General features: G+C 36.3%; 2 protein-coding genes across 2 annotated transcripts in view; both read left to right on the top strand.

The window, feature by feature from the left end:
• The first annotated feature begins 345 nt into the window (after positions 1–345).
• Positions 346–25,993, top strand: part of LOC143680356 (uncharacterized) — a 63,303-nt gene continuing 37,655 nt past the window's right edge. Inside the window, 2 exon segments of the mRNA XM_077156834.1 lie at positions 346–376; positions 2,532–2,719. Coding sequence (XP_077012949.1) covers positions 346–376; positions 2,532–2,719 — 219 coding nt within the window.
• LOC143681181 (uncharacterized) overlaps positions 6,272–25,993 on the top strand; it is a 278,825-nt gene continuing 259,103 nt past the window's right edge. The window contains 1 exon segment of the mRNA XM_077157999.1: positions 6,272–6,354. The gene's annotated coding sequence lies outside the window, so the exon portion shown is untranslated.

The raw sequence follows: 25,993 nt of genomic DNA, 5'->3' as shown, positions 1-25,993 counted from the left end.
CACAACCAGCAACAAGAAACACACAATTAGTGTCATTAATCCCAGTATTTTTCTATTACACCATTTTATGCCTTGTCCTCTTTTGGGGCATTGAAGGCCTTGCCTACTGCCCTTCCTTCCAGGGAACCATGTCAAACTGGGGAGGAAAAAGAGGACGCGGCAAAAAGCTAAGCCAAGGAGAGGTTGGGTGATTAAAGAGACACAAGGGATATTTCTTTAAACTAAAGATGTATCTTTTCCATCAAAACCTTGTTGGGTATTACATATTTCTGAAGGATGAACTTCAACAAAACTCCCTCTGCTTACCTCCAAAAGTTGACCGACCAAATAAGGAAATATTCAGGGATGGACCCTGATAGTCCTGTGGTGCAAGGATGTAAAGGGTTCTTGGTCAAACTTTCAGAAAAAGGCCAAAAAAATAGATAGGTAGAAAGATAAACAACTAGGAGAATTATTAAGAAAGACTCAGAGTGTATTTTATTTGTGATATTTTGCTAAATTTAACTTTACTGATGATGGTGGCCCTTAAGAACCAATCAGACTTCTTTCTTTGCTTGTACATTTGATTTTAGATGCAGGATCACCTGTTCATTCTTTGGAATAGGTGTGGGCATTTGTTTGTTGTTTGTCTGCTTTGAGGTGTTGTATAAAAGGGAGGTGGGAAGCAGGTGAATGAGAGGTGTTCAAAACTGCTCAGCATCAGTGCTGTAAAAATGAATGGTACTGAAGTGTTGGGCCCATACCTGGCCATCCCAGGCAGTTGGGTTGTGCATCAGAGGGACGATGGGGACAGGAACAGGACGGGTTGTTGCTGCCTCACATCACAACCTGAATTCCCCAACCCCATGGATGTTAGGCCATGATGAATAAGAGAGCCACTGCAGCAAGCTTTGAAGCCTAGGGTGAAGAACTGGCTATAGCTGCCTTGGTGGTAATCACAAATATTTAAATAAGAACTTTGAAGCCTGAAATGGGGAAGGATTCTGTATGAACAGCAATTGAACATGGGCCAGTCAGTCCTGAGATCACAGGCTTAGCAACCACCTGGCTACCTCTTCTAAGCCTCCAAACCCTCTGCCATGCATGGCCCACCCCTGGGCTCCCAGTACTGGCAGCCACTGTCCTTTCTGGTGGGGACCATTACCAGGAGCTTGGCTGAGGGGCCAGTGCAAATGCTGGCTTCATGTTCCCAGACTTCCCACCAAGTGCAGAAACCAAGTCATGTAACTTTATGGCTTTTTGTTCCTTGCCATTGGTTATAGTGGGTTGTGAGAGTGGAAAAGGAAAGCAGAAATGAGTTAAAATCATTTTAAGCACAGTCAACCACATGGTCAATAAAGGATTAATGATAAAGCAAGAAGGAAACAGGCAGCAGTGAAATACAGAAACTGTCTGGGCCAAAGGGGATAAAGGTGTGAGTGGGGCACAAGACTCAGCAGTGAGAAACCTGGCCATCTCAAAATGAAATGCCTGAATTTAAAGAAAGAAGATCAGGGTATATCCATAATAAATGTTTAAAATTAGGGAGGTTAAGGCCTCCTTGTCTCAAGAATCCATCAAAAGCCTTTGATAAATCTAAAGGTGGACCCATATCAAGAGGAACTTACATTTTCTTAGGGCAGCTCAATCTTCTGCAATGCATACCACAAAGGGAATCAAATTCACAGTAGCCCTTCACAGTTTCAGGGGTAAAAGGGAAAAGATTTAAAGTCTCCATTTTCAAACTTACTGATATGTATTGGGAAGATAACCAAATTATAAACATTACATTCCAGAAGCTGGGAGTAGCTTTTGGGGAAAGAACCTAATAAAATCCATGGTACTGGCTAATGGGCATCACCCCAAACTGCTGCATGGAGTAGCAGTGAGAGTGTTGAGGCATCTGTATATAAAGAAAGCCACTGCCATTCAAGACCAGGAAAGCCAGAGAAGGGACACATTGAAGGAAAATGGCTTTGGAGGCAAAACAATAGAGGTTCAGAACTAAATTTGGGAGGCCTTGGGCCAGGAGAATAGATACACACAAGTACTTGGAGAGGGTGGCTTTGCCCCAAGGACAGAGGATGGACCTCCACCTCATGGTAGGGGAGTGGTGCCATCCCAGGCCTTGGAGAGAGGGTTGGGCACATTCCTTGGGGATTGGGGTGAGTTTGGCTACCACGACATGGAGGAGTTGAGCATGTGCCCCAGAGGTGGAGGAGGGCCAGGGTGCCACCCCAATGCTTGGAGAAGGTGGAGCCAGGAGGCATGTGGTCTCCCCAGTGTTTCCCAAAGTTGCATTATGAGAGAGGTGGGTCAATGTGTAGGCCCTTGGAAAGGGTGGGACTGCCACTTTCTGAAGTCCTAAGGATAAGTGACTCTTAGATTTTGAAGTCTACTGGAGTTTGCCCTGTGGGTTTTTCAAGGCTGCTTGGGTCTGGTAACCCCTGTGTTTCTTCCAATTTCTCCTTATGGGAGAAATGGGAATATGTATCTTATGGCTGTCCCTCCTTTGTATGTTGACAGCATATGACTTTTTCTGAATTTTACAGGTCCAGAGCCAGAGGAGGGTTTTGTGTTAGGACAGACCATGCCTGTAGATGACTTTGCAAAGGACCTCTTCCCTAAAAACTATATACTGGCTTTGTCCTCTACTCTGCCAGCCCTTGGGCACCTTGGATTGCCAGCTCAGACTCCACCTCTTGAATTTGCTGCCCATCAACACCAACCTGGCAGTTGGGTACTCATCAAATTGTGGAAAGTATCAAAACTCCAACTGGCCTGGGAATGATGTTGACAGCTGGACGACCATCTGGATGGCAGAGAAAGGCTGGACTTACTACACTAAAGTGAAAGGACCAATACTTAAGCCAGATGATAAGTATCCAACAACACAGTCTGATTCCTGGGAAACAACTCCAACTTTGAACCTTTAAAAATCATGTTAAAGAGACAATAATTGGGAGGGTAAAAGGTTTTTATTTTTTTTAATTTTGGGTTTGGACTTTGTTCTTTAATCTCACATAGTTGATAGTGACCCTATTAATAGAGAAAGATGGCTGTACCAAGGTGATGGGTGGGGATAGGTTTTTAAGGTTTAAGGTTTAAAAGTTGGGGGCAAGGGTTAGGCAAGTCCTTTTCAGCTAGTTTTCAGAAATAGGGGGCTAAGTTTGGAGTTGGGAGCTTTCCATTGGTAAAGTTTAAAATTTCAACACTGCCTTAGGCATGCAGGGTTATAAGTGCTGGAAGCCAAATAATAAATGAGGGCAGTTTACACAAGAATTAATTTGCTGGAGAATGGAGCCTGAATAATGAGAAATAACTGAAAGAAAGCAGCTGATTGAGGTTGAAGGAGATGCTGGGCTGAAACAGTTTGGGGTAAGAGAGGCTTTCTAAAATATTTGCCAGGGGTAGCTTACATCCTGGTGGAAGGGGTCCTATCCTCCAGGCCTTACATTTGATACTTGACAAGTAATAGATTGCAGAGACTTAACAAATCAATGTCAATTGGGTGGGAAAAACAAATACTATTGTACAGAGCTATTAGGGGGTTGGTATAGTCAAGCCTCTCATTGCCCATCCTGGAATGATGTGTGATGGACTACCCAATTCCGAGGATGAAATGTAAACATGAAATTAATTTCACAGACCTAAATACAGTGTAACCTCATGATAATCATCAAGAAAGCAAACAAATATCTAGCAGAGGGTGCAGCAGAGATGCAATGATAGTTAACAAAATATATGGGATGGGGGTAAACCTCCCTGAAAAACACCCACTAGAAAGGTTAAGGATATGAGTTCTTTCCCTAGCCAATAACTCCCTCTCCAATTAACTCTTTAGTAGTGCCAAAAGACTCAGCTAAAAATTAGGTTCCCAATACAGAATAATCCCAGAGTTGTCAGGGCAAATAGAACAGAAAACTTGGAGCAAACCATAGAGTAGGGATAGGGTGCAAAAAACCAAATGCCTGGGTGGAATGGACCATATATACAGTCCAGAGTCTAAACAAAAGCAACTCTTATGTGTGTGCCACAGGCCGACCCACTGTTCTTGTTGTGCCCTTTCCAAAGGGTATGGAGGAACACACAAAGAGTCCAAGTACATGGTACCTTTTCGGAATACTACTCCTGTCAAAAATTGAAGTATATTGTCCTCCCTTTTCCCTCTAATCAGGGATGGAAAAGTGGAAGTCATACTAGCTTTTTGCCTTAGTTAAGGAAATCACTCTGCCTGTCTCTCTAGATGGGAAGAAGGGCTCCAGGACTTTGGGACCATGGCCTCATGTACCCAAGCATGGGATGTGACTGAGGACAGTGATAGCAGTTTCTCCAATTTAACCACACCATAAGCAGACCTTTGATGATATTGTGAAAAGGGCATCATCCAACCTGTTTTTCCAAAGAATGTGAGAAGGAACTGTACTCTGGTCCAATTGGCTATCCTATTCACACTGGCATTTAAAAAGGGGGAGGACTGAGTTAATTTAAAAAGTATAGGGTTTCCAAGGGAAATCTCAAATGAGTTTAAGTTTAGAAATTAAGTAGCTGAAGAATTTAAATAATCCTTATTTTTGTGTTCACCATCAACAAAAATGTAGATTGGATTAATCAAATTAATTACACCAAGTAAGCAATTGAAGGAAGATCAGAAGAGTTGTATGCTACTAGCTAAATGACATGGAAAAATAATATGGCCATAGACATGACATGAGCTGAGAAGGAAGGCATTAGCTTTAAGACCAGGGGTAGTTATACATTTATCCCCAAATAATTTCAGCCCCAAATAGAACACTTAACAAAGCTCTACCAGTCTGAGGGTCTTATCTAAAGAATTGGCAAAAAATTCAGGCATAGATGATCCCATCACGGTTTGTTTAAAAAAGAACAGTCTAGGACATGGAAAGAGGTGGCACTATCCATGTTAACTTCTTTAATCATCCTAGCTGGAGTACTCATAGCACTTGAGTGCTTCATTATCCCATGTGCCTGAGGATTAGTTCAGAGACTCTTTGAGGCTGCATTAACCAAGCAAATGTCTGTTCAGTACAATTTCCTTAAAAAAGAAAATCCCTATATTGAAAAGTGTGAAAATGTTCTTATCAAATTTGAAGAAAGAGTAAAAATGTATAAACTAAAATGTTCTAAAAGAAAAAGGGGGGATTTGTAAGAAAATTGAGTTTAGCTTTCACACAAAATGGCACAAGAAAGGGCTGCAGAACAACTCAGGGAACAGGGAAGGAGAGCACCTCTGATGTGAGCCAAGAATTGGTACCATAAAAAGTAGAGAGAAGTTTAAATAAATAATGGCCAAGGTTATCGAAATGTAAAGAAAATTAAAAGTGGGAATGTTCTGCAGGAAATTTGGTTAGACTATCTATATAGACTGTAACTTCTGGAATATCCAATCAGTGGAGAAATAGAGGGGTCTGCATGCTAAGCTTAGGATATAAATACCTGTGGCATTCTATTGTTTCTAGCATCGACCACAATTTTTTTGGTGGGTACCTATTCTTGAAAGATTGTGAATAAATTGTTTTTTTTCACAATCAGGTGAGTGCTTATTCTCTTTCAAGTATTGTGTACTTTCTAACACAAGAGTCAGGTTCCAAGGAGTAAGCTGTGGAGGAGGGACTTCAGTCACCCCTCCTATGACTTAAGCAGCCACCGGTTAAACTTTTTTGACCCATGCAACTCTGTGTACCCTGAGCTGGGAACATAGGATTGGGCCTGCCATGCTTCCAGGTGTCAATGAGATAATGGGCAGGTCACCTAACTCGAAGTCCAACAACTTCATCAACAAAACTATGGATATCTCTTAACTGGACAGGACAGAAAGTTCGTGTAATGGAGGTAGGAAAGACTCTGGTTAAGTGGGGCGAGCAGAGAGCCCCATGGGAGGTCACAGATACCCTTTGGGATGCACCAGGAGTTTTGTCCTGGACTTGTGCAGACAAGTGGGGGTGGGGTCAAAGGTGTGATGTGAACAGAAGTCAGGTCATACAGGGGACTCCAGAGCTCTTGCTCTTTCTTCAGGTCCTTCTTCCTGAATCTTCAATATTGACTGTGTTGAGATGTTCACTTCACCCAGGCTCAGTCTCTGGACATTGAACTGTCTGAATACAGTCTCAGTTAGTCATTGAGGGAGTAGGCACATTTTCACAATGAAGCAGAGCCCAAAACTTCCTGCGCTGTGAACCACCGACCAGCAGAGGGAGCGTGAAAACTCTTTTTCTGAGCAAACCAGGCTGGAAGCACCTCCTGGCTCATTTTCCCCTCTAGGCGCCACAATCACAGGAAGAACAAGCAATTTCTTCCTGTGGGACCCACGGAGGAGGCGCCCATAGCTCGTGGAGGACTTGGGCCACGTGCAATGTGAGTAAATAGCTTCTTTTTCATGCCTGAGACTGAGCAAGGGACTTCGTTGCTGTTCTCTGAGGTTTATTTCTAAATAGCAGGCACAGAATCTTCATTTTATGCACTCTTTTCATGTAGTTCATTCTCAACTTTCTTAACACAAGGTATTTTTTAGTAAAGTGTCTGCTCATCGGGGGTTTTGCCAGGTCAGAAACTGGGATTATTTTTTGGACTCTATTCTTTCTGGTGACAATCCTAATAGAGATACACAGAGAAGGGGGAATCATTCTAAAATACTGAAACTGATATGTAAAATGTACCAACCTTCCAGTAGAGTAGTTGAAGGACCAGCTGACCCACATCTCAGAGTCCGAAGTGACAGAGAAAATGGTTTATGCCTTTGGTATTTACTTTTTTTCTTACGTTTTCCTGCAAAAATTACATAGTTGAAAAAATGTTGAAGAGTTTACAAGTAGGGTAATACAACTCCCAATATTAATGTTAAATGTTATTTACCCCAAATTCCATCATTCATAATAATTTTACTTTCATGGCTTTAATAAAAGCAAACTTTTGAGTAAAGTTTTTGAAATATACTTGTTAAATTTTTCTGTTTTCAAATGCTACATTTTACCATTTCTTATGACTAATTATCTTAAGTTACTTTTAAGTTTAGCTCACTAAAATATTTTAGTTTTAGTGCGACTGATACTGTACTATTTATAAAGGTAGATCAATAGAGGTGATAAGCGCAAAGCATGAGAATGACCTGAATGTCCCTGAATTGTACACTGTAAATTGCTTATTTGCCATGTGAATTTAACAAATATGCAGATTTCAAGTGTGGATATGCTTGCCTTGAATAAAATTCATGCATGAAAGAAATTAGTTTTTGATACTAAAAACACTATTCTGATTTTCAATACCTAGTATTGTATACTGATTGAATCTACTTAAGATGAAATTTGTGCAGCATTTCAATTATCAGTTTTTTGAAGAGCCATGCCAGAGGCTGTTTTTTGTTTCTTTGTTTTTGTTTTTTGTCATTCAGATGTGTTCACTGAACCTAAATTTCTTCTGTAGAAAATTTAAACTCTGAATCTGCACTTAGGTGAATTTTGTATATTTCCTTGGAAAGATAAAATCAGTAAGTCTACAATCTCATCATTTTGTATATGCCTAATTCTTGTAGGTATCACCATTTTAAAAGGTTATGAATCATTTGCATTTTTTTCTCTTTCTCTACTTTGAAATTTGAAAATATATTTATGTCTACTTAAATTTTATTCAAATGATACATACTAAAGGTGGAATAGGTCTAAGAACCATCCACCTATGTATATCGTTTGGATTTTTGTTCAGATTTATTAACTAATATCTCTTGGTGCAGTATATCATCCTAGACTAATAAGTCTCAAAAATGTTTGTAATCACTGTTCATCAAGAATCAGTGTCCTAATTACATGTGTTACCCTCCCAGCTTGGCACATAAAAAGTAAACCCTCACATTTGATAGCCTGTGGCACTTGTCCACCTTGCAAATCCCTGATGTGATCAAGTCACAATGTCATTCTCCTAATATCCACCAAAATTCACTAATATCTATCAAAGGAACACTAAGGTGGGTATGTGTGTGAGGGTAGTTCAGTGGTAGAATTCTTGCCTGCATGCAGGAATCCTGGGTTTGATTCCTGGTCCTTGCACTTCCCAAATAAACAAACAAGCAAACAAACAAATGGGAAACCAAACCAAACAAAAAAGTTCAACAAATCGTGCTGCTATAAAGGGATATTCACATGGGCAAAGAATGAAATGTGACCCCTGCTATACTGCATACAAAGAATTTAAAAAGACTACTGAAGTGGAAAGAGATAGATAATCCTGAGAAACACACAAACACAGACAGGCAAAAAAAGCCAAGTGCATAAATATAACTAAAATCTGATCCACCTCCTGAAAGCATAGTGAGCACAAAAAATTCTGGGATAGCATATCCCTGGTTTAGAGAATGGATTTATATAATATATGGTTTTCTCCATGTCTTTCAACCTGGATTAAAATGCAGTCATTCTCCAAAATATGCAGCAGGGGAAGGACTTTTGTGTGAAACTGAAATGCAAACACCTCACTATTTCCACAAAGAGCCTAAATCATTCAGGACACAAATGACATACTGCAGTTAATATAATAATGACACATTTACTATGTAATAACATCCAAACTCTTAAAAGGCTCACTGCTTCAAAAAATTGGGTGAATTGTATTTAAGTAGATGTGAGTACTTTAGTGCCATGAGAGTGAAATGAATGTTTTATTTTTGCATTTAAGTAGATGTGAGTACTTTAGTGCCATGAGAGTGAAATGAATGTTCTATTTTTATTTCACAAAATTGCAGAATCTTTCATTTTCATATCTGTATTATATAGGAAGATAAATTATACTTTTTTTGAGATGTTTTGCAACTCAGGCATTATGGAAAGAAATATAATTGCATACTTTATAATAGAAAGTCCACACTTAATATGAAGAAAGGAATAATAGCCCAGGCATCTGCTCTGGAGAAAAAATAATTGTAGGCTACCAATGACTTTTTAAAAAGTAATCTTGAAATCTACCATTTAGAACATTTAATTTTATAAACATTTCCTTTCCTTTTTGCTAATAGTGTCATTATTATTCAATATTGCATTGCTTCTGGTAAAGAAATGTATTAAGACTAAAAACTTTATATAATTAATATGTGTTGGTTGTCTTTTGCCAATAATATGTTTGCAGACATAGAAAGAACAAACTTCTAGAGCTTAAAAGCAAAATGAAAATTAGTCAGACAATTGGGTAAAATGGCTACATACAAAAATAATAATAGTTTTTTTCCAAATTAGGAATAGACTGGAGAACAACTAGCAACAACTAGAAATGGAAGTTGAAGTAAATGGTCTAATCACAACAGCAACATAAAAAGTAAAATAAATTTAACAAGAAAAGTCCCATGTGAAGAAAACCATAAAATGTTATTGAAAGACATAAACAGCATTGTGAATGAATGAAAATACATACCATGTTCTCAGCAGTCATGTGACATTGATGCTCATTCCCCCCAAAAAGAGTTTATAAAAGGAATGATTTTCAGTTAAGGGCCTAATAGGGTTTGGGCGGATGTTGGGAGATGGACATGGGTGTTTTTAAAGTAATCTATTTTGAAATAATATCAAATAATGTAAAAAATTACAAGAGTGGGTACAAAGATTTACTGATCCCATTACTAAGCTTCTTCAGCTGTTAGGATTTAACCATATTTGATAACAAACAAACATTTCATAAAAATACTCCATTGTATTTATTGACAAAACAAAGGTATATTCGTAAAAGATTTCAAATCAGAAATCAAATTTAATTCAATGCTATAAACTCACTTACAAACCCCTTCAACTTTTATTCATTGTTCCACCCTTCACAAACTCCCTAAAAATATCTGTTTTTTCCAGTTAATTTCAATATGGAACTCCTCATGAGGTTCTTTTATTTTTACATCTTCGACAAATTTAAGGAGCACATATGACCCATCCTTCGTCTGCTCAGTGTTCCCTTTTGAGACTTAGGCCCAACATTCCCAGTAGAAACCCAGCTTGAAGCTATGCTTTACATACTGCATTCTATCAAGCATGATCACAGATTCACTTTTCTCACACATCAGTGATGTGAATTTTATAACCTGTTAAAATTTCTTAAAGTTCTTCCATATGCAAAAACATGCTTTCACTTTATAGTATAATGTCATTTTATGAAGGCATGTTTTGAGATTATATCAATACTGTGGTCTCCATTCATCATCCACCCATAATCCTTTCAACCCAGACAACCACCCTCTGATGGTTACCATCTGGTCATATTTCCCATTTCCAGCAAAGATCTATATTTTATTTGGCTTTCTGCCTTACAAAGGGTTTGCTTGCTCACTGGCTATGTTACAGCACTCAAATATCATGTATTCTATTTTATTCAGTGTATTCTCATCTGTTATTTATTTAATGATCAAATTGTGCCAGATTGCACTAGTGGGATCTCCTGAAAGATTATTCAAGTGAGGCCTCAAGTAAGTCACCTCTCCTTAGTCTAGGTGGGATTCAAGAAGAGAGGATCAAATTATACTTGATTTCAATTTCCATATTGCATCCTATGATACAGGTCTCATTTCTTTCATTAAGGTTTGTAGGTACCCATCTTTGGATATTTAAAATTCACCACTGTCATTCTAAATTTTCTCTTAATGTACCCCTTTAGTCCTAATGTATCCTAAATCTAAAGGGCTCTTTTGGACACAGATATCTCATCATGCCATTTTCCTTTAAATTTATCAATGCATGCACACTGTTCTTAGAACAAGGACTATAGGGCTTACAATTTTCTTAGACCCTGAATTCTTCTGTCTGTCACTCTTTGCCATCCAGTCTACCTCAATTGTCTGCAGTCCATTCCACTCTCAATTTATGCAAAGAACAGTCTGTTGTTCCTGGAATTTTGTGCATTTTCTCATTAAACTAGCTTGTTTACCAGGCAAATTTTCTAGAACTTGGCCCAACTCAACATTTTAAATTTCACCAAGCGCATTTGTTCTTTCCAAGAAGATTGTCCCATCCCAAAAATGATGTCCTTTGATACTATGTACATAACTAATATTCACATTTTTTAACTTTAAATTATCCTTTGTAAACTAAACTTAAACACCACAGGGAAGACAATTGATTGTTTTGTTTGCCTGTAGATTTTCATTGACCAACACAGACTTGACTCAAAGAGATTAATTCCTTTAAAAATGATGCATAAGCTTTAAGACAGAATAAACTTATGAAGCCTGTAATAACATGGATGGACCTAGAGAACATTATGCTGAGTGAGACTAGCCAAAAAGTAAAGGACAAATACTGTATGGTCCCACTGATGTGAACCGACATTAGAGAATAAACGTGGAATATGTCATTGGCAACAGAGACCATCAGGAGTTACAAACAGGGTAAGACAATGGGTAATTGGAGCTGAAGGGTTACAGACTGTGCAAGAGGACTAGATACAAAAACTCAAAAAATGGACAGCACAATGCTATCTAATTGAAATGTAATTATGTTAAAACACTGAATGAAGCTGCATCTGAGCTATAGATTCTTTTGTTTGTTTGTGTTTTTGTTTTTTTTCTATTCTTATATTTTATTTTTATTTTTATTTTTTCTCTATATAGAATATAGAGAGTACATTCTATATCTTTTTCTGTTGCTTTGCTAGTTCTTTTCCTAAATCAATGCAAATGTACTAAGAAATGATGATCAAACATCTATGTCATGATATTAAGAATTACTGATTGCATATGTAGAATGGAGTGATTTCTAAATGTTGTTAGTTACTTTTTTAAATTAATATGAAGTTGCATATTAACTAAGCTAGAAAGACAAAAGGTAACATAAAATTATGAATAATATTAAAAATAGAATACATGATTACATAAAATACCTACTTTTCAAAAATATACACTTTTTTAAGTGAATTTTTTTATTAATTAAAAAGAGAATTAACAAAACAATTAAAAATCATTCCATTCTACATGTACAATCAGTAATTCTTAATAACATCACATAGTTGCATATTCACCATTTTTAGTACATTTGCATCGATTTAGAAAAAGAAATAAAAAGACAACAGAATAAGAATTAAAACAATAATAGAAAAAAAACCTACACCTCACATGCAGCTTCATTCAGTGTTTTTTTTTTTAGAAATCATTCCATTCTACATGTACAAACAGTAATTCTTAATAACATCACATAGTTGCATATTCATCATTTCTTAGTACATTTGCATCGATTTAGAAAAAGAAATAAAAAGACAACAGAATAAGAATTAAAACAATAATAGAAAGAAAAAAAAAACCTATACCTCACATGCAGCTTCATTCAGTGTTTTAACATAATTGCATTACAATTGGGTAGTATTGTGCTGTCCATTTCTGAGTTTTTATATCCAGTCCCGTTGTACAGTCTGTATCCCTTCAGCTCCAATTACCCCTTCTCTTTTTTTTTTAATTAATGGAAAAAAAGAAATTAACCCAATATTTAGAAATCATACCATTCTACATATGCAATCAGTAATTCTTAACATCCTCACATAGATGCATGATCATCATTTCTTAGTACATTTGCATCGGTTTAGAAGAACTAGCAACATAACTGAAAAAGATATAGAATGTTAATATAGAGAAAAAAATAAAAGTAATAATAGTAAAATCAAAAAAAAACAAAACAAAAACCTGTAGCTCAGATGCAGCTTCATTCAGAGTTTTAATATGATTACTTTACAATTAGGTATTATTGTGTTGTCCATTTTTGAGTTTTTGTATCTAGTCCTGTTACACTGTCTGTATCACTTCAACTCCAATTTCCCATTATCTTACCCTGTTTCTACCTCCTGCTGGAGTCTGTTACCAATGACATATTCCAAATTTATTCTCGAATGTCTGTTCACATCAGTGCGACCATACAGTATTTGTTCTTTAGTTTTTGGCTAGCCTCACTCAGCATAATGTTCTCTAGGTCCATCCATGTTATTACCTGCTTCATAAGTTTATCCTGTCTTAAAGCTGCATAGTATTCCATCGTATGTATATACCACAGTTTGTTTAGCCACTCTTCTGTTGATGGAGATTTCGGCTGTTTCCATCTCTTTGCAATTGTAAATAATGCTGCTATAAACATTGGTGTGCAAATGTCCATTTGTGTCTTTGCCCTTAAGTCCTTTGAGTAGATACCCAACAATGGTATTGCTGGGTCGTATGGCAATTCTATATTCAGCTTTTTGAGGAACTGCCAAACTGCCTTCCACAGTGGTTGCACCATTTGACATTCCCACCAACAGTGGATAAGTGTGCCTCTTTCTCCGCATCCTCTCCAGCACTTGTCATTTTCTGTTTTGTTGATAATGGCCATTCTGGTGGGTGTGAGATGATATCTCATTGTGGTTTTGATTTGCATTTCTCTAATGGCCAGGGACATTGAGCATCTCTTCATGTGCCTTTTGGCCATTCGTATTTCCTCTTCTGAGAGGTGTCTGTTCAAGTCTTTTTCCCATTTTGTAATTGGGTTAGCTGTCTTTTTGTTGTTGAGATGAACAATCTCTTCATAATTTCTGGATACTAGACCTTTATCTGATATCTCATTTCCAAGTATTGTCTCCCATTGTGTAGACTGTCTTTCTACTTTCTTGATGAAGTTATTTGATGCACAAAAGTGTTTAATTTTGAGGAGCTCCCATTTATTTATTTCCTTCTTCAGTGTTCTTGCTTTAGGTTTAAGGTCCATAAAACCGCCTCCAGTTGTAAGATCCATAAGATATCTCCCAACATTTTCCTCGAACTGTTTTATGGTCTTAGATCTAATGTTTAGATCTTTGATCCATTTTGAGTTAACTTTTGTATAGGGTGTGAGAGATGGGTCTTCTTTCATTCTTTTGCATATGGATATCCAGTTCTCTAGGCACCATTTATTGAAGAGACTGCTCTGTCCCAGGTGAGTTGGCTTGACTGCCTTATCAAAGATCAAATGTCCATAGATGAGAGGGACTATATCTGAGCACTCTATTCGATTCCATTGGTTGATATATCTATCTTTATGCCAATACCATGCTGTTTTGACCACTGTGGCTTCATAATATGCCTTAAAGTCAGGCAGTGTGAGACCTTCAGCTTCGTTTTTTTTCCCTCAAGATGTTTTTAGCAGTTCGGGGCACCGTGCCCTTCCAGATAAATTTGCTTATTGGTTTTTCTATTTCTGGAAAATAAGTTGTTGGGATTTTGATTGGGATTGCATTGAATCTGTAAATCAATTTAGGTAGGATTGACATCTTAACTATATTTAGTCTTCCAATCCATGAACACGGTATGCCTTTCCATCTATTTAGGTCTTCTGTGATTTCTTTTAACAGTTTTTTGTAGTTTTCTTTATATAGGTTTTTTGTCTCTTTAGTTAAATTTATTCCTAGGTATTTTATTCTTTTAGTTGCAATTGTAAATGGGATTCATTTCTTGATTTCCCCCTCAGCTTGTTCATGACTAGTGTATAGAAATGCTACAGATTTTTGAATGTTGATCTTGTAACCTGCTACTTTGCTGTACTCATTTATTAGCTCTAGTAGTTTTGTTGTGGATTTTTCCAGGTTTTTGACGTATAGTATCATATCGTCTGCAAACAGTGATAGTTTTACTTCTTCCTTTCCAATTTTGATGCCTTTTATTTCTTTTTCTTGTCTAATTGCTCTGGTAGAACCTCCAACACAATGTTGAATAACAGTGGTGATAGTGGACGTCCTTGTCTTGTTCCTGATCTTAGGGGGAAAGTTTTCAATTTTTCCCCATTGAGGATGATATTAGCTGTGGGTTTTTCATATATTCCCTCTATCATTTTAAGGAAGTTCCCTTGTATTCCTATCTTTTGAAGTGTTTTCAACAGGAAAGGATGTTGAATCTTGTCAAATGCCTTCTCTGCATCAATTGAGATGATCATGTGATTTTTCTGCTTTGATTTGTTGATATGGTGTATTACATTAATTGATTTTCTTATGTTGAACCATCCTTGCATACCTGGGATGAATCCTACTTGGTCATGATGTATAATTCTTTTAATGTGTTGTTGGATACGATTTGCTAGAATTTTATTGAGGATTTTTGCATCTATATTCATTAGAGAGATTGGTCTGTAGTTTTCTTTTTTTGTAATATCTTTGCCTGGTTTTGGTATGAGGGTGATGTTGACTTCATAGAATGAATTAGGTAGTTTTCCCTCCAATTCAATTTTTTTGAAGAGTTTGAGGAGAATTGGTACTAATTCTTTCTGGAACATTTGGTAGAATTCACATGTGAAGCCATCTGGTCCTGGACTTTTCTTTTTAGGAAGATTTTGTATGACTAATTCAATTTCTTTACTTGTGATTGGTTTGTTGAGGTCATCTATTTCTTCTTGAGTCAAAGTTGGTTGTTCATGTCTTTCCAGGAACCCGTTCATTTCATCTAAATTGTTGTATTTATTAGCATAAAGTTGTTTATAGTATCCTGTTATTAGCTCCTTTATTTCTGTGAGGTCAGTAGTTATGTCTCCTCTTCCATTTCTGATCTTATTTATTTGCATCCTCTCTCTTCTTCTTTTTGTCAATCTTGATAAGGGCCCATCAATCTTATTGATTTTCTCATAGAACCAACTTCTGTTCTTATTGATTTTCTCTATTGTTTGCAATTTCATTTATTTCTGCTCTGATCTTTGTTATTTGTTTCCTTTTGCTTGCTTTGGGATTAGTTTGCTGTTCTTTCTCCAGTTCTTCCAAGTGAACAGTTAATTCCTGCATTTTTGCCTTTTCTTCTTTTCTGGTATAGGCATTTAGGGCAATAAATTTCCCTCTTAGCACTGCCTTTGCTGCATCCCATAAGTTTTGATATGTTGTGTTTTCATTTTCATTTGCCTCGAGGTATTTACTAATTTCTCTTGCAATTTCTTCTTTGACCCACTCGTTGTTTAAGAGTGTGTTGTTGAGCCTCCAGGTATTTGTGAATTTTCTGGCATTCCGCCTATTATTGATTTCCAACTTCATTCCTTTATGATCCGAGAAAGTGTTGTGTATGATTTCAATCTTTTTAAATTTGTTGAGACTTGCTTTGTGACCCAGCATATGGTCTATCTTTGAGAATGATCCATGAGCACTTGAGAAAAAGGTGTATCCTGCTGTTGTGGGATGTAATGGCCTATAAATGACTGTTAAGTCTAGCTGATTTATAGTAATATTCAGATTCTCTATTTCTTTATTGATCCTCTGTCTAGATGTTCTGTCCATTGATGAGAGTGGGGAATTGAAGTCTCCAACTATTATGGTATTTGTGTCTATTTCCCTTTTCAGTGTTTGCAGTGTATTCCTCATGTATTTTGGGGCATTCTGGTTTGGTGCATAAATATTTATGATTGTTATGTCTTCTTGTTTAGTTGTTCCTTTTATTAGTAGATAGTGTCCTTTTGTCTCTTTTAACTGTTTTACATTTGAAGTCTAACTTGTTGGATATTAGTATAGCCACTCCTGCTATTTTCTGGTTGTTTTTTGCATGAAATATCTTTTGCCAACCTTTCACTTTCAACCTATGTTTATTTTTGAGTCTAAGATGTGTTTCCTGTAGACAGCATATAGAAGGATCCTGTTTTTTAATCCATTCTGCCAGTCTATGACTTTTGATTGGGGAATTCAGTGCATTAACTTTTAGTGTTATTACTGTTTGGATAATATTTTCCTCTACCATTTTGCCTTTTGTATTATATATATTATATCTGACTTTCCTTCTTTCTACACTCTTCTCCATACCTCTCTCTTTTGTCTTTTCGGTTCTGACTCTAGTGCTCCCTTTAGTATTTCTTGCAGAGCTGGTCTCTTGGTCACAAATTCTCTCAGTGACTTTTTGTCTGAGAATGTTTTAATTTCTCCCTCATTTTTGAAGGACAATTTTGCTGGATATAGGAGTCTTGGTTGGCAGTTTTTCTCTTTTAGTAATTTAAATATATCATCCCACTGTCTTCTAGCCTCCATGGTTTCTGCTGAGAAATCTACACATAGTCTTATTGGGTTTCCCTTGTATGTGATGGATTGTTTTTCTCTTGCTGCTTTCAAGATCCTCTCTTTCTCTTTGACCTCTGACATTCTAACTAGTAAGTGTCTTGGAGAATGCCTATTTGGGTCTAATCTCTTTGGGGTGTGCTGCACTTCTTGGATCTGTAATTTTAGGTCTTTCATAAGAGTTGGGAAATTTTCAGTGAAAATTTCTTCCATTAGTTTTTCTCCTCCTTTTCCCTACTCTTCTCCTTCTGGGACACCCACAACACGTATATTTGTGCACTTCATATTGTCCTTGAGTTCCCTGATACCCTGTTCAAATTTTTCCATTCTTTTCCCGATAGTTTCTGTTTGTTTTTGGAATTCAGATGTTCCATCCTCCAAATCACTAATTCTATCTTCTGTCTCTTTGAATCTATCATTGTAGGTATCCATTGTTTTTTCTATCTTTTCTACTTTGTCCTTCACTTCCATAAGTTCTGTGATTTGTTTTTTCAGTTTTTCTATTTCTTCTTTATGTTCAGCCCATGTCTTCTTCATGTCCTCCCTCAATTTATCGATTTCATTTTTGAAGAGGTTTTCCATTTCTGTTCGTATATTCAGCATTAGTTGTCTCAGCTCCTGTATCTCATTTGAACTATTGGTTTGTTCCTTTGACTGGGCCATGTTTTCAATTATTTAAGCATGACCCGTTATCTTCTGTTGGCATCTGCACATTTAGACAGATTTCCCTGGGTATTGGATCCAAAAGTTTGGAAGATTTTTCTGTGAAATCTCTGGGTTCTGTTTTTCTTATCCTGCCCAGTAGGTGGCACTCGTGGCACACGTTTGTCTGCGGGTCCCACCAGTAAAAGGTGCTGTGGGACCTTTAACTTTGGAAAACTCTCGCTGTCCGGGCAGTTCGCTAGCCGAAGCAGCTTGAAAGAGTGCGAGCCGGCCTGGGGTCCAAACGCTGGGAGGGTTGCTGGCCGCCGCAGTTGTGAAAGCGCCCCTCTCAATTTCCTAGTCGGCCCGGGGCAACAAGCGTGGCGGGAGGGTGCCAGCGGCAGCGGCCCACCCAGGAGAGTGCACGTTCCCGGGGAGTCATGGGTTTGGATGGGGCCTCCCCCACCCGTCACCGTTCTCCGCGGCCTGGGGATTTCCGATCCAATTCTCTCAGTTGGTCCGGGGGGCTGCGCATTGAGTGGGCACCAGCCGCCGCGGTTTCAGGGGACTGCCTCTCCAATTCTCCCATCTGGCCCAGGAAGGGGGAAGGGAGTGACTCCAGCCGCTTGCCATCCCGCCCGGTGAAGCCCACATGCTTCGGTGATCTCAGCCGAGTGGCTTCTCTCAGCCAGCCAGCCATTCCAGGATGGGGTACGCTGTCTTTTTTTTCTCTGTTGTGGCTTTGGGAGCTGTGTTGTATCGTTTCTACTCCCCTAGTAGCTGTCCTGGAGAAGAAACTTTCAGTGATAATCAGCCCGAGTAGAGTAAGCTCTGAGATGGAGAGAGTGTCCTCTAATATCCATCAATTGTCCAAATCCCTACAGAGAATTTTGTCTCACCTTGATAGGAGAGGTTTGGGGACTTCACCAGACAGACTTCCCCTCCCGCTCAGAAAGTCACATCCATTGCAGACATCCAGAAATGTCCTCAGAAGTGGCACCTGACCCACCTGAGGACAGCTGTCCGTTCAGATGGCCGGCCCCCTTTTGGCTGTTCAGAAAAACTGGGGCAGAGCCGGGCTCTGACGTGCGCAGGAAGGAGAGTCACGTGGACCAAGCCCTGACCTTTACCGGGGCCTTCCACGCAGGGCCTGGGGCCTGGGCGCTTCTCCTTCAGAAGTAGTTCATTTTAATGCGCTCTGACCTAAAGTTACAGCTGGTTTTCAGTAAGTGAATTTTTAAGATTAAATATTGTAAAGTGAACAAGGTGGGTTTCTAGGTATTGGCCATCTTGTCAAAGATGTCTAATCTGTTGGGCGAGAAATGTTTGTAGTGTTTTCTTAAAACCCATTTTATTTCTGTGAGGTTGTTAGAAACCACTTTTTTTGCTAACTTTAATGAATTTTTCTTCTCTCTTTTATTCTTTATCTAGCTATCAGATTTTCAAATTTGTTGATCTTTTCAAAGACCAACTTTTAGTTGTATTGATTCTGTTGTTTTTCAGTTCTCTAATTTATCTGTGATCAAATCTTTATATCCTTCCTTCTACCAGATTTGGGTTTAGTTTCCTCTTCTTTTGCTATTTCCTTAAGTTGTAAGTTCTGGTATTAATTTAAAATTGTTATTTTTTTGTAAATACAGTTTTTTTTTCATGGGCAAACACCAGGAATTGGACCAAGGGCTCCAGCATGGCAGGTGAGAACTCTGACACTGTGCCATCATTGCCCACCCTAAATACAGGTGTTTATGGCTAAATTTCTCCATTAGCAAGATTTTCAGTGCATCTTATAAGTTATGTTGTATATTCAATTTTGTTTATCTCTAAGTGTTTTCTGATATTCCTCATGATTTCATCTGTGACTCTTTGGTTGTTTGAGCATGTCGTTCAATTTCCACAAATTTGTGGAACTTCCCACTTTCCCTTTTGTTATCAATTTCTTAGGTCATTTCACTCAGTCAAAGAAGGTACTTATGTTTTCAGTGTTTTTTATATAAGTTATATGGTAACATATGATCTATTCTGTGAATGTTCCACATGGACTTCAGAAGAATGTATATTCTGCTGAAACTAGTTGGATTATACTGTTGTTTAAGTCCTTTATTTCCTTATCAAACATCTGTCTAGTTTTTCTATTCATTTGGAAATGGAAAATTGAACTGTCCAACTATTATAAAAGAACTATCTATCATAATAGAGAGTTATATGTCCATCCAAATAGACACATATTTATTTTTTCCTCCATATATTTTGGTTCTCTGCTGTTCCCTACATAAAGGTTTATAATTTTTACATGTTCTTGATAGTTTGACACTTTCATATATATATAAAATATAGTTCTTTGTTTTTTGTAACTATGGTTGTTTTAATTTTTATCTATTATTCTAGTGCACCTATTTAATTTCTAGGTATTACTAGCATATAGTATCTCAGTACTGTTTTCCATTCCTTCATTTTCAACCCCTCTGGCCTTTGTATCTAAAGGCAATTTGTATCTAAATTGCCTGGTTCTCTTACACGCAATAGATGGTTGCACCAAACTCTGTTCTAAGTAAATAATTTCTTTAAATGAAATATTTTTAAGATAAATGAGAATAGAGCTTGGCATAATGAATAAAATTACTTACAATGAAAGACATAAAACTTCCATTTAAATTGATTTCTATGTGTATTTTTTATTTTTAAATCCTCCATTATTTTGTAGTGTGCCATTTTAATTCCCTTCTTATTTCACTTTTTCCTTTAACATCATTGAAATAATTTCTAAATTACAGGGTGTTCTAGTTTGCTAGCTGCCAGAATGTAATATACCAGAAACAGAATGGTGTTTAGAAAGGGTAATTTAATAAGTTGCAATTTTAGAGTTCTAAGGACATGAAAATGTTCCAATTAAAAGAAGTCTATAAAAATGTCCAAATGAAGGCACAAGAGGTTACATTCACTTAAGAAAGGCCTATGAAGTTCAGGGTTTCTCTCTCAACTGGAAAGGCACATGGTGAATATGGCAATGCCACTTGCTTTCTCTCCAGGCTTCTTGTTTCATGAAGCTCTCTTGGGTGCATTTTCCTTTTTCATCTCCAAATGTCTCTGGCTGTGGTTCTTCTGTGGTTCTGTGGTTCTCTCCTTCTTCTCCACTTTCCTCAAAATGCTTCCTCTTTTAAAGAATTCTACTAAACTAATCAGGACCCACCTGGAATGGAAAGAGCCACATCTCTGTGGAGATAATGTAATCAAGTTCCCAGCATACAGTGCTGGATAGGGCTTAAAGAAATAGCTTCCTCCACAAGATTGTGTTAGGATTGAAGCATGGCTTTTCTAGGGTACATAAATCCTTTAAAACTGGCACACAGGGCAAATGCAAAAAATAAAGAATATCAAAACACAACCCTGCCCCTATATCCTGATTTAGTATTTTTTATATTTTGCCACATTTGCCATTCCTTCTTTCTTCCTCTATGTCTTTCTCCTTCCTAAAAATTTGAGTGTATCCTGGATACACCATTTTCCTTGCACACAATACTTCTATGTAAATATTCTAAGAACTAGGATAATAACTAATGGAATTGTCTTATGTAGAGTTAACAAGTTATACACATTAATATTGTTACAAGGCATATGTCAAATAAGGTCTTTTCAAGTCTTTTCTCCAATATTAGATCCCATCTGGGGGTAATAAAAGAGACAGTATAACATGTATGCTGTATGCATGTTTCCACAATTTTAAAAAAAGAGCAATAGAAGAGACAAAGACAATTTTTATATTATGGATACATATATGCAGCATACATGTTAGCATCTCAAACACTCCTAAGAATAACATTCACTGAGATTAATTACATGGACAATGTTGGACTGTGCTCACCACCATTCATTTCCAGAACCTTTCATTTATCCTAAACAGAAATTCTGTACCCATTGTGCATCAATTCACTATTGCCTATCTATCCTGCACCAGATAAGCTCTAATCTATTTATGTCTCTGAACTTGCTTATTTCAGTTATTCAAATCAGTGAAATCATACAATATGTCTGTATGTGCCTGACATTTCATTCAATGTGATGTCTTCTAGTTCATCCATGGTAGCATGTGTCAGAACTTCATTATACAGCTGAATAATATTCCATTGTGTGTTTATATAACACAGTTTATCTCCTCTGTTGAATCATACTTGGGTTACTTCCATCTTTTAGATGTAAGAAAAACGTTTTTGTAAGTATTGCTATACAATTATATGTTTGAGTTTCCTGTTCTTTGGGGAATATATCTATAAGTAGAATGTCAGGTCAGATGATATGTTGTATGTTTAACTATTTGAGAAATCTCCAAACTCCTTCACACAGTGGTTGCATCATTTTATATTCCCACCAGAAATGTACAAGGTTTTCTAATTCACTGCAACATGTGAGTATTTATTTTTTTAATAGTAACCATTCTCATGAGTGTAAAGCGTATATGTCATTGTGATCTTTTTAAAACTTGTTCTTGTGGTACCAATTACTACTCACAGTTTCCCATTTAACCACTTTCAAGTAGACATTTCAATTAGATAATTACATTCATGACATTGTGCTACTATCACCAATGTCCATTATCCCACTTCTTCATCACCTCAAACAGAAACTTTCTACTCATTAAACAATAATTCCTTTTCCTTCTGTACACCTCCAGACTTTGGTAACAACAAAATTTTGTAACACAGCACCCATTGGTCACTGTGAAATTTCCTTCTTTCAGTTATTTTGTATAAACAAGTTCATAGAATATTTGTCATTTTGTGTTTGGCTTATTTTATACATGTCTTCATGATTCGTGCATATTATAGTATGTATCAGATCTTCATTCACTTTTACAGTTGAATAATATTCCACTGTATTTATAACACTTCTTTAAACAGTTTTTATTCACATACTGTACTATTGATTCTGAGTGTACAATCAAAGGCTCTTTGTAGAATCACATAGTTATGCATTCATCATCACTTTTAATATGAGCACATTCTCACTTCTTCCAAAAGAAATACCATACCCTTTATATCCTATTATTGACAGTTAGGTTTGGTTTGGTGACTTTGTTGTAATAAATGAAAGAATATTACAGTGTTACTGTTAACTATAGACCTTAATTTGTAAGAGTATATTAATTTTATTTTGAATTAATTTTATATTTTTATTTTTAATTTTTTTTATTTTATAATATAACATATATACAAAGCAAAGAAAGATAAAAGCAATAGTTTTCAAAGCATTTTTCCACAATTAGTTACAGGACAGATCCCAGAGTTTGTCTTGGGCTATCATATCACCATTTTAGATTTTGTCTTCTACCTGCTCCAAAACATTTGTATACCACTTTTTATTTACTCATTCACCTATTAATGGACATGGGTTGCTTCCATTTTTTATCTCCTTTGAAAAATGCTGCTGTAAATATTGGTATATGATATTATCTGTGTCCCTACCTTTTGAGTTTATACCAAGAAGTTGGACTGTTAGGTTATATGGGAATTCCATTTTCAACTTTCTGTAGAACTTTCAAACTGGTCTCCATAGTGACTGTACCATTTTACAGTGCCACTAGCAATAATATCAGGATCCCTATTTCTCTGTGTCTTCATCAAAATTTATTATTCTTGACTTGGTTAGCAATAGCAATGTAGAGGACGGAAAGTAGTATTTCATTTTGGTTTTGATTTGCATTTCTCTGATAACCTATGATGTTGAATATTTTTCATGTACTATTGGCTATTTGTATTTTCTTTGGACAAATTCTACTTAAATCACTAATGAAGCTATACTGCCATAGATTTTGTTGCATTGGGAGGTTTTGATAACTGATGTAATACTTAATTGTTCTGGTCTTTTTAAAATTATATTTTTTATTGAGTCATTTTAGTCAATTTGTGTGCCTCTGGGAATTTGTCCTTTTCATGTGTTATCTAATTCATTAGCATACAATCATTCCTAATATCTTCTTACAATCCCTTTTATTTCACTATTTCCCCTTCAGTTCAAATGATTTTTGTTATTTGTGTCCTCTTTTTTTGTTTCTTTACCAATCTATCTAATATTTGTCACAAGTCTGGGTATTTTGTATTTTCCTTTTCATTCATCTTAAGATATTTCCAAATTTTCTGGTGATTTTTTCTTTGCTACTTTGCTTTCTTATGAGTGCATTGTTTAATTTCCATGTATTTATAAATTTTCATGTTCTCTTCTTACTTATAATTAGATTCATTTCATTTTGTTCAGGTAAGCTCCTTTATATGATTTCAATTTTCTAAAATTTGTGGAAACTTGCATTCCAAAATGTTTGTGATATAATATACAGTCTGTCCTAAGGAATTATCCTTCTTCAGTTCAGAGAAATATTTACTCTGTTGCTTTCAAACTATTTGTGTTACCTATTTCTCACACACTCCCTATCTCTATATGTTATATACAATGATATATGTCTGTTGCATCTACTTGATACCTATTATTATTCAAGTCCCCTTTTTCTTTTGGCTTATCAGTGTAGATATGCTAGCCATCATTTAAAGCGATTTTTGAAGTCCTCTACTATTGATATGGAGTCAACTATTTCTCCCATCAATCTGTGAATATTTGTTTCACGTGTTTTAGGCCTCAGAATTTTTATTTACATGTTTTCATCCTCAAATTTTACTGTGATATATTGACATATCATATATGTATACAGTGTCTCACAGCAGCATCCTCTCATTGTGTAAGCACAATCACAATCAGTTTTAGACCATTTTCATTGCTCCAAAAAGAAAAATGACACATAGACATATAAAACAGAAAAAACAAATCATCCCATATCCCCTATCTCCTCTATTGTTGACCTCTAGTATTGGTGTGGTACACTTGTTACTGTTGATGAAATAATATTGAGGTATTACTGTTAACTCTTGTCTATAGCTGACAAAAGTATTTTCCCCATATATCACATATATTAACTTTTTATACAAGCATTATATATTTGTACTAGTTCATACAAGAAATTGATTATATTTGTAGTATTAATTAGTGACTTATTGTTTCTCTATCAGCCCCTTTCAACCAAATTCACTAAAACAGAAAACTGTTACTTAAAATCCCAATAACAAGCTACCCTCACCTCTATACATTTCCAAATATTTAAGTTCAACTTTGTTAAAAAAAAAATCTCTGTGTAATAGGTAATTGCCCCCCTCTTCTCTAACTTCTGGCTATTTCTATGCACCCTATATTCTATGTTTTAAGACTGATTTTACATATTCTATTTGTTTGTAATTGACCCTTTTATCAGTATATATAGAATCTCTCTTTGTTCCTCCTAAGAATATTTGCTTTTAGTCTGTTTTGTCAGCTTATTATTTAATCATCCCCACTCTATTTTGGTTATAATATTCATGGGATATTTTTTCATCCTTTCACTTTTGACTAATTTGTGTCTTTGAATTTAAGGTGTGTCACTTATAAGTAGAATAGAGTTCTCCCTTCCACATCACAGGGTTTAGAGAACAAGTGGTGCCCCCACAGTGTATAAAATCTGCATACAATTTTTTTGTCCTCTATTCATACCAGAGAAGAAGTCTGATTTTTTTCTGTTTACAATAACTTATGTGTACTGAAAGATAACACATATTGATATTACACAATACTATACATAAATTGTATGCATTTCTGAGTGCCTAGACATTTTCTATGTTGTCTAGGGGCCTTCATGTGTCAGCTGCAGCTTCTACAGGACTCCACTAAAGGTCCCACTTAATTTCTTATGCTAACCTGTTATATATTGAATACATGATGGAGAAAGTCATGATGTAGATGGGATAAATTGAATATTAAAAAATGCAAATGATTTTTGCATTTTTTAATACATGGTCAGGCACCAGGAAATGAACCCAGGACCCTTGCATAGCAGGCAAGAATGCTGCCACTGAGCCACTGTGGCCTGCCCTAAGACAGTTACTCTTAAAATAACTCCTGGTAATTCTGGACTTCTGAAAATTTTGGTATTTGGTTTTTGTAAGTCATAATTTTTTGTACCTCAATTATTTCATTACTTCCTCCTTTTTAATTTAATTGATCTTTTTAAATGAACCACTACAGAAATACTCCTCATTTCCCTTTTCGCATATTTTCCTGGTATTTTCTTTGTGATTACCATGGAATTTAATTTAGCATCCTGTATCTAATAATTTCTTTAGATTTTGATACCAACTTAACTTCAAGATCATCCACAAACTTTGTTCCTGTATTTCTCTATTCACCCTTCTTTATAAAGTTCTTGTCCCAAATTATGTGTTTATTCCTTTTGAGTCTGAAACCATGCAGTTTTCATTACTTTAATGCATTTGCCTGTTATATTCTGCATGTGTAGTTGCATACCAAAAATACAATAAAA

This window comes from Tamandua tetradactyla, chromosome 4 (assembly GCF_023851605.1).
Source record: "Tamandua tetradactyla isolate mTamTet1 chromosome 4, mTamTet1.pri, whole genome shotgun sequence".
Classification (NCBI taxonomy): domain Eukaryota; kingdom Metazoa; phylum Chordata; class Mammalia; order Pilosa; family Myrmecophagidae; genus Tamandua; species Tamandua tetradactyla.
The sequence above is the reverse complement of the archived record's forward strand: the minus strand, read 5'-3'. Positions and strand labels throughout refer to the sequence as shown.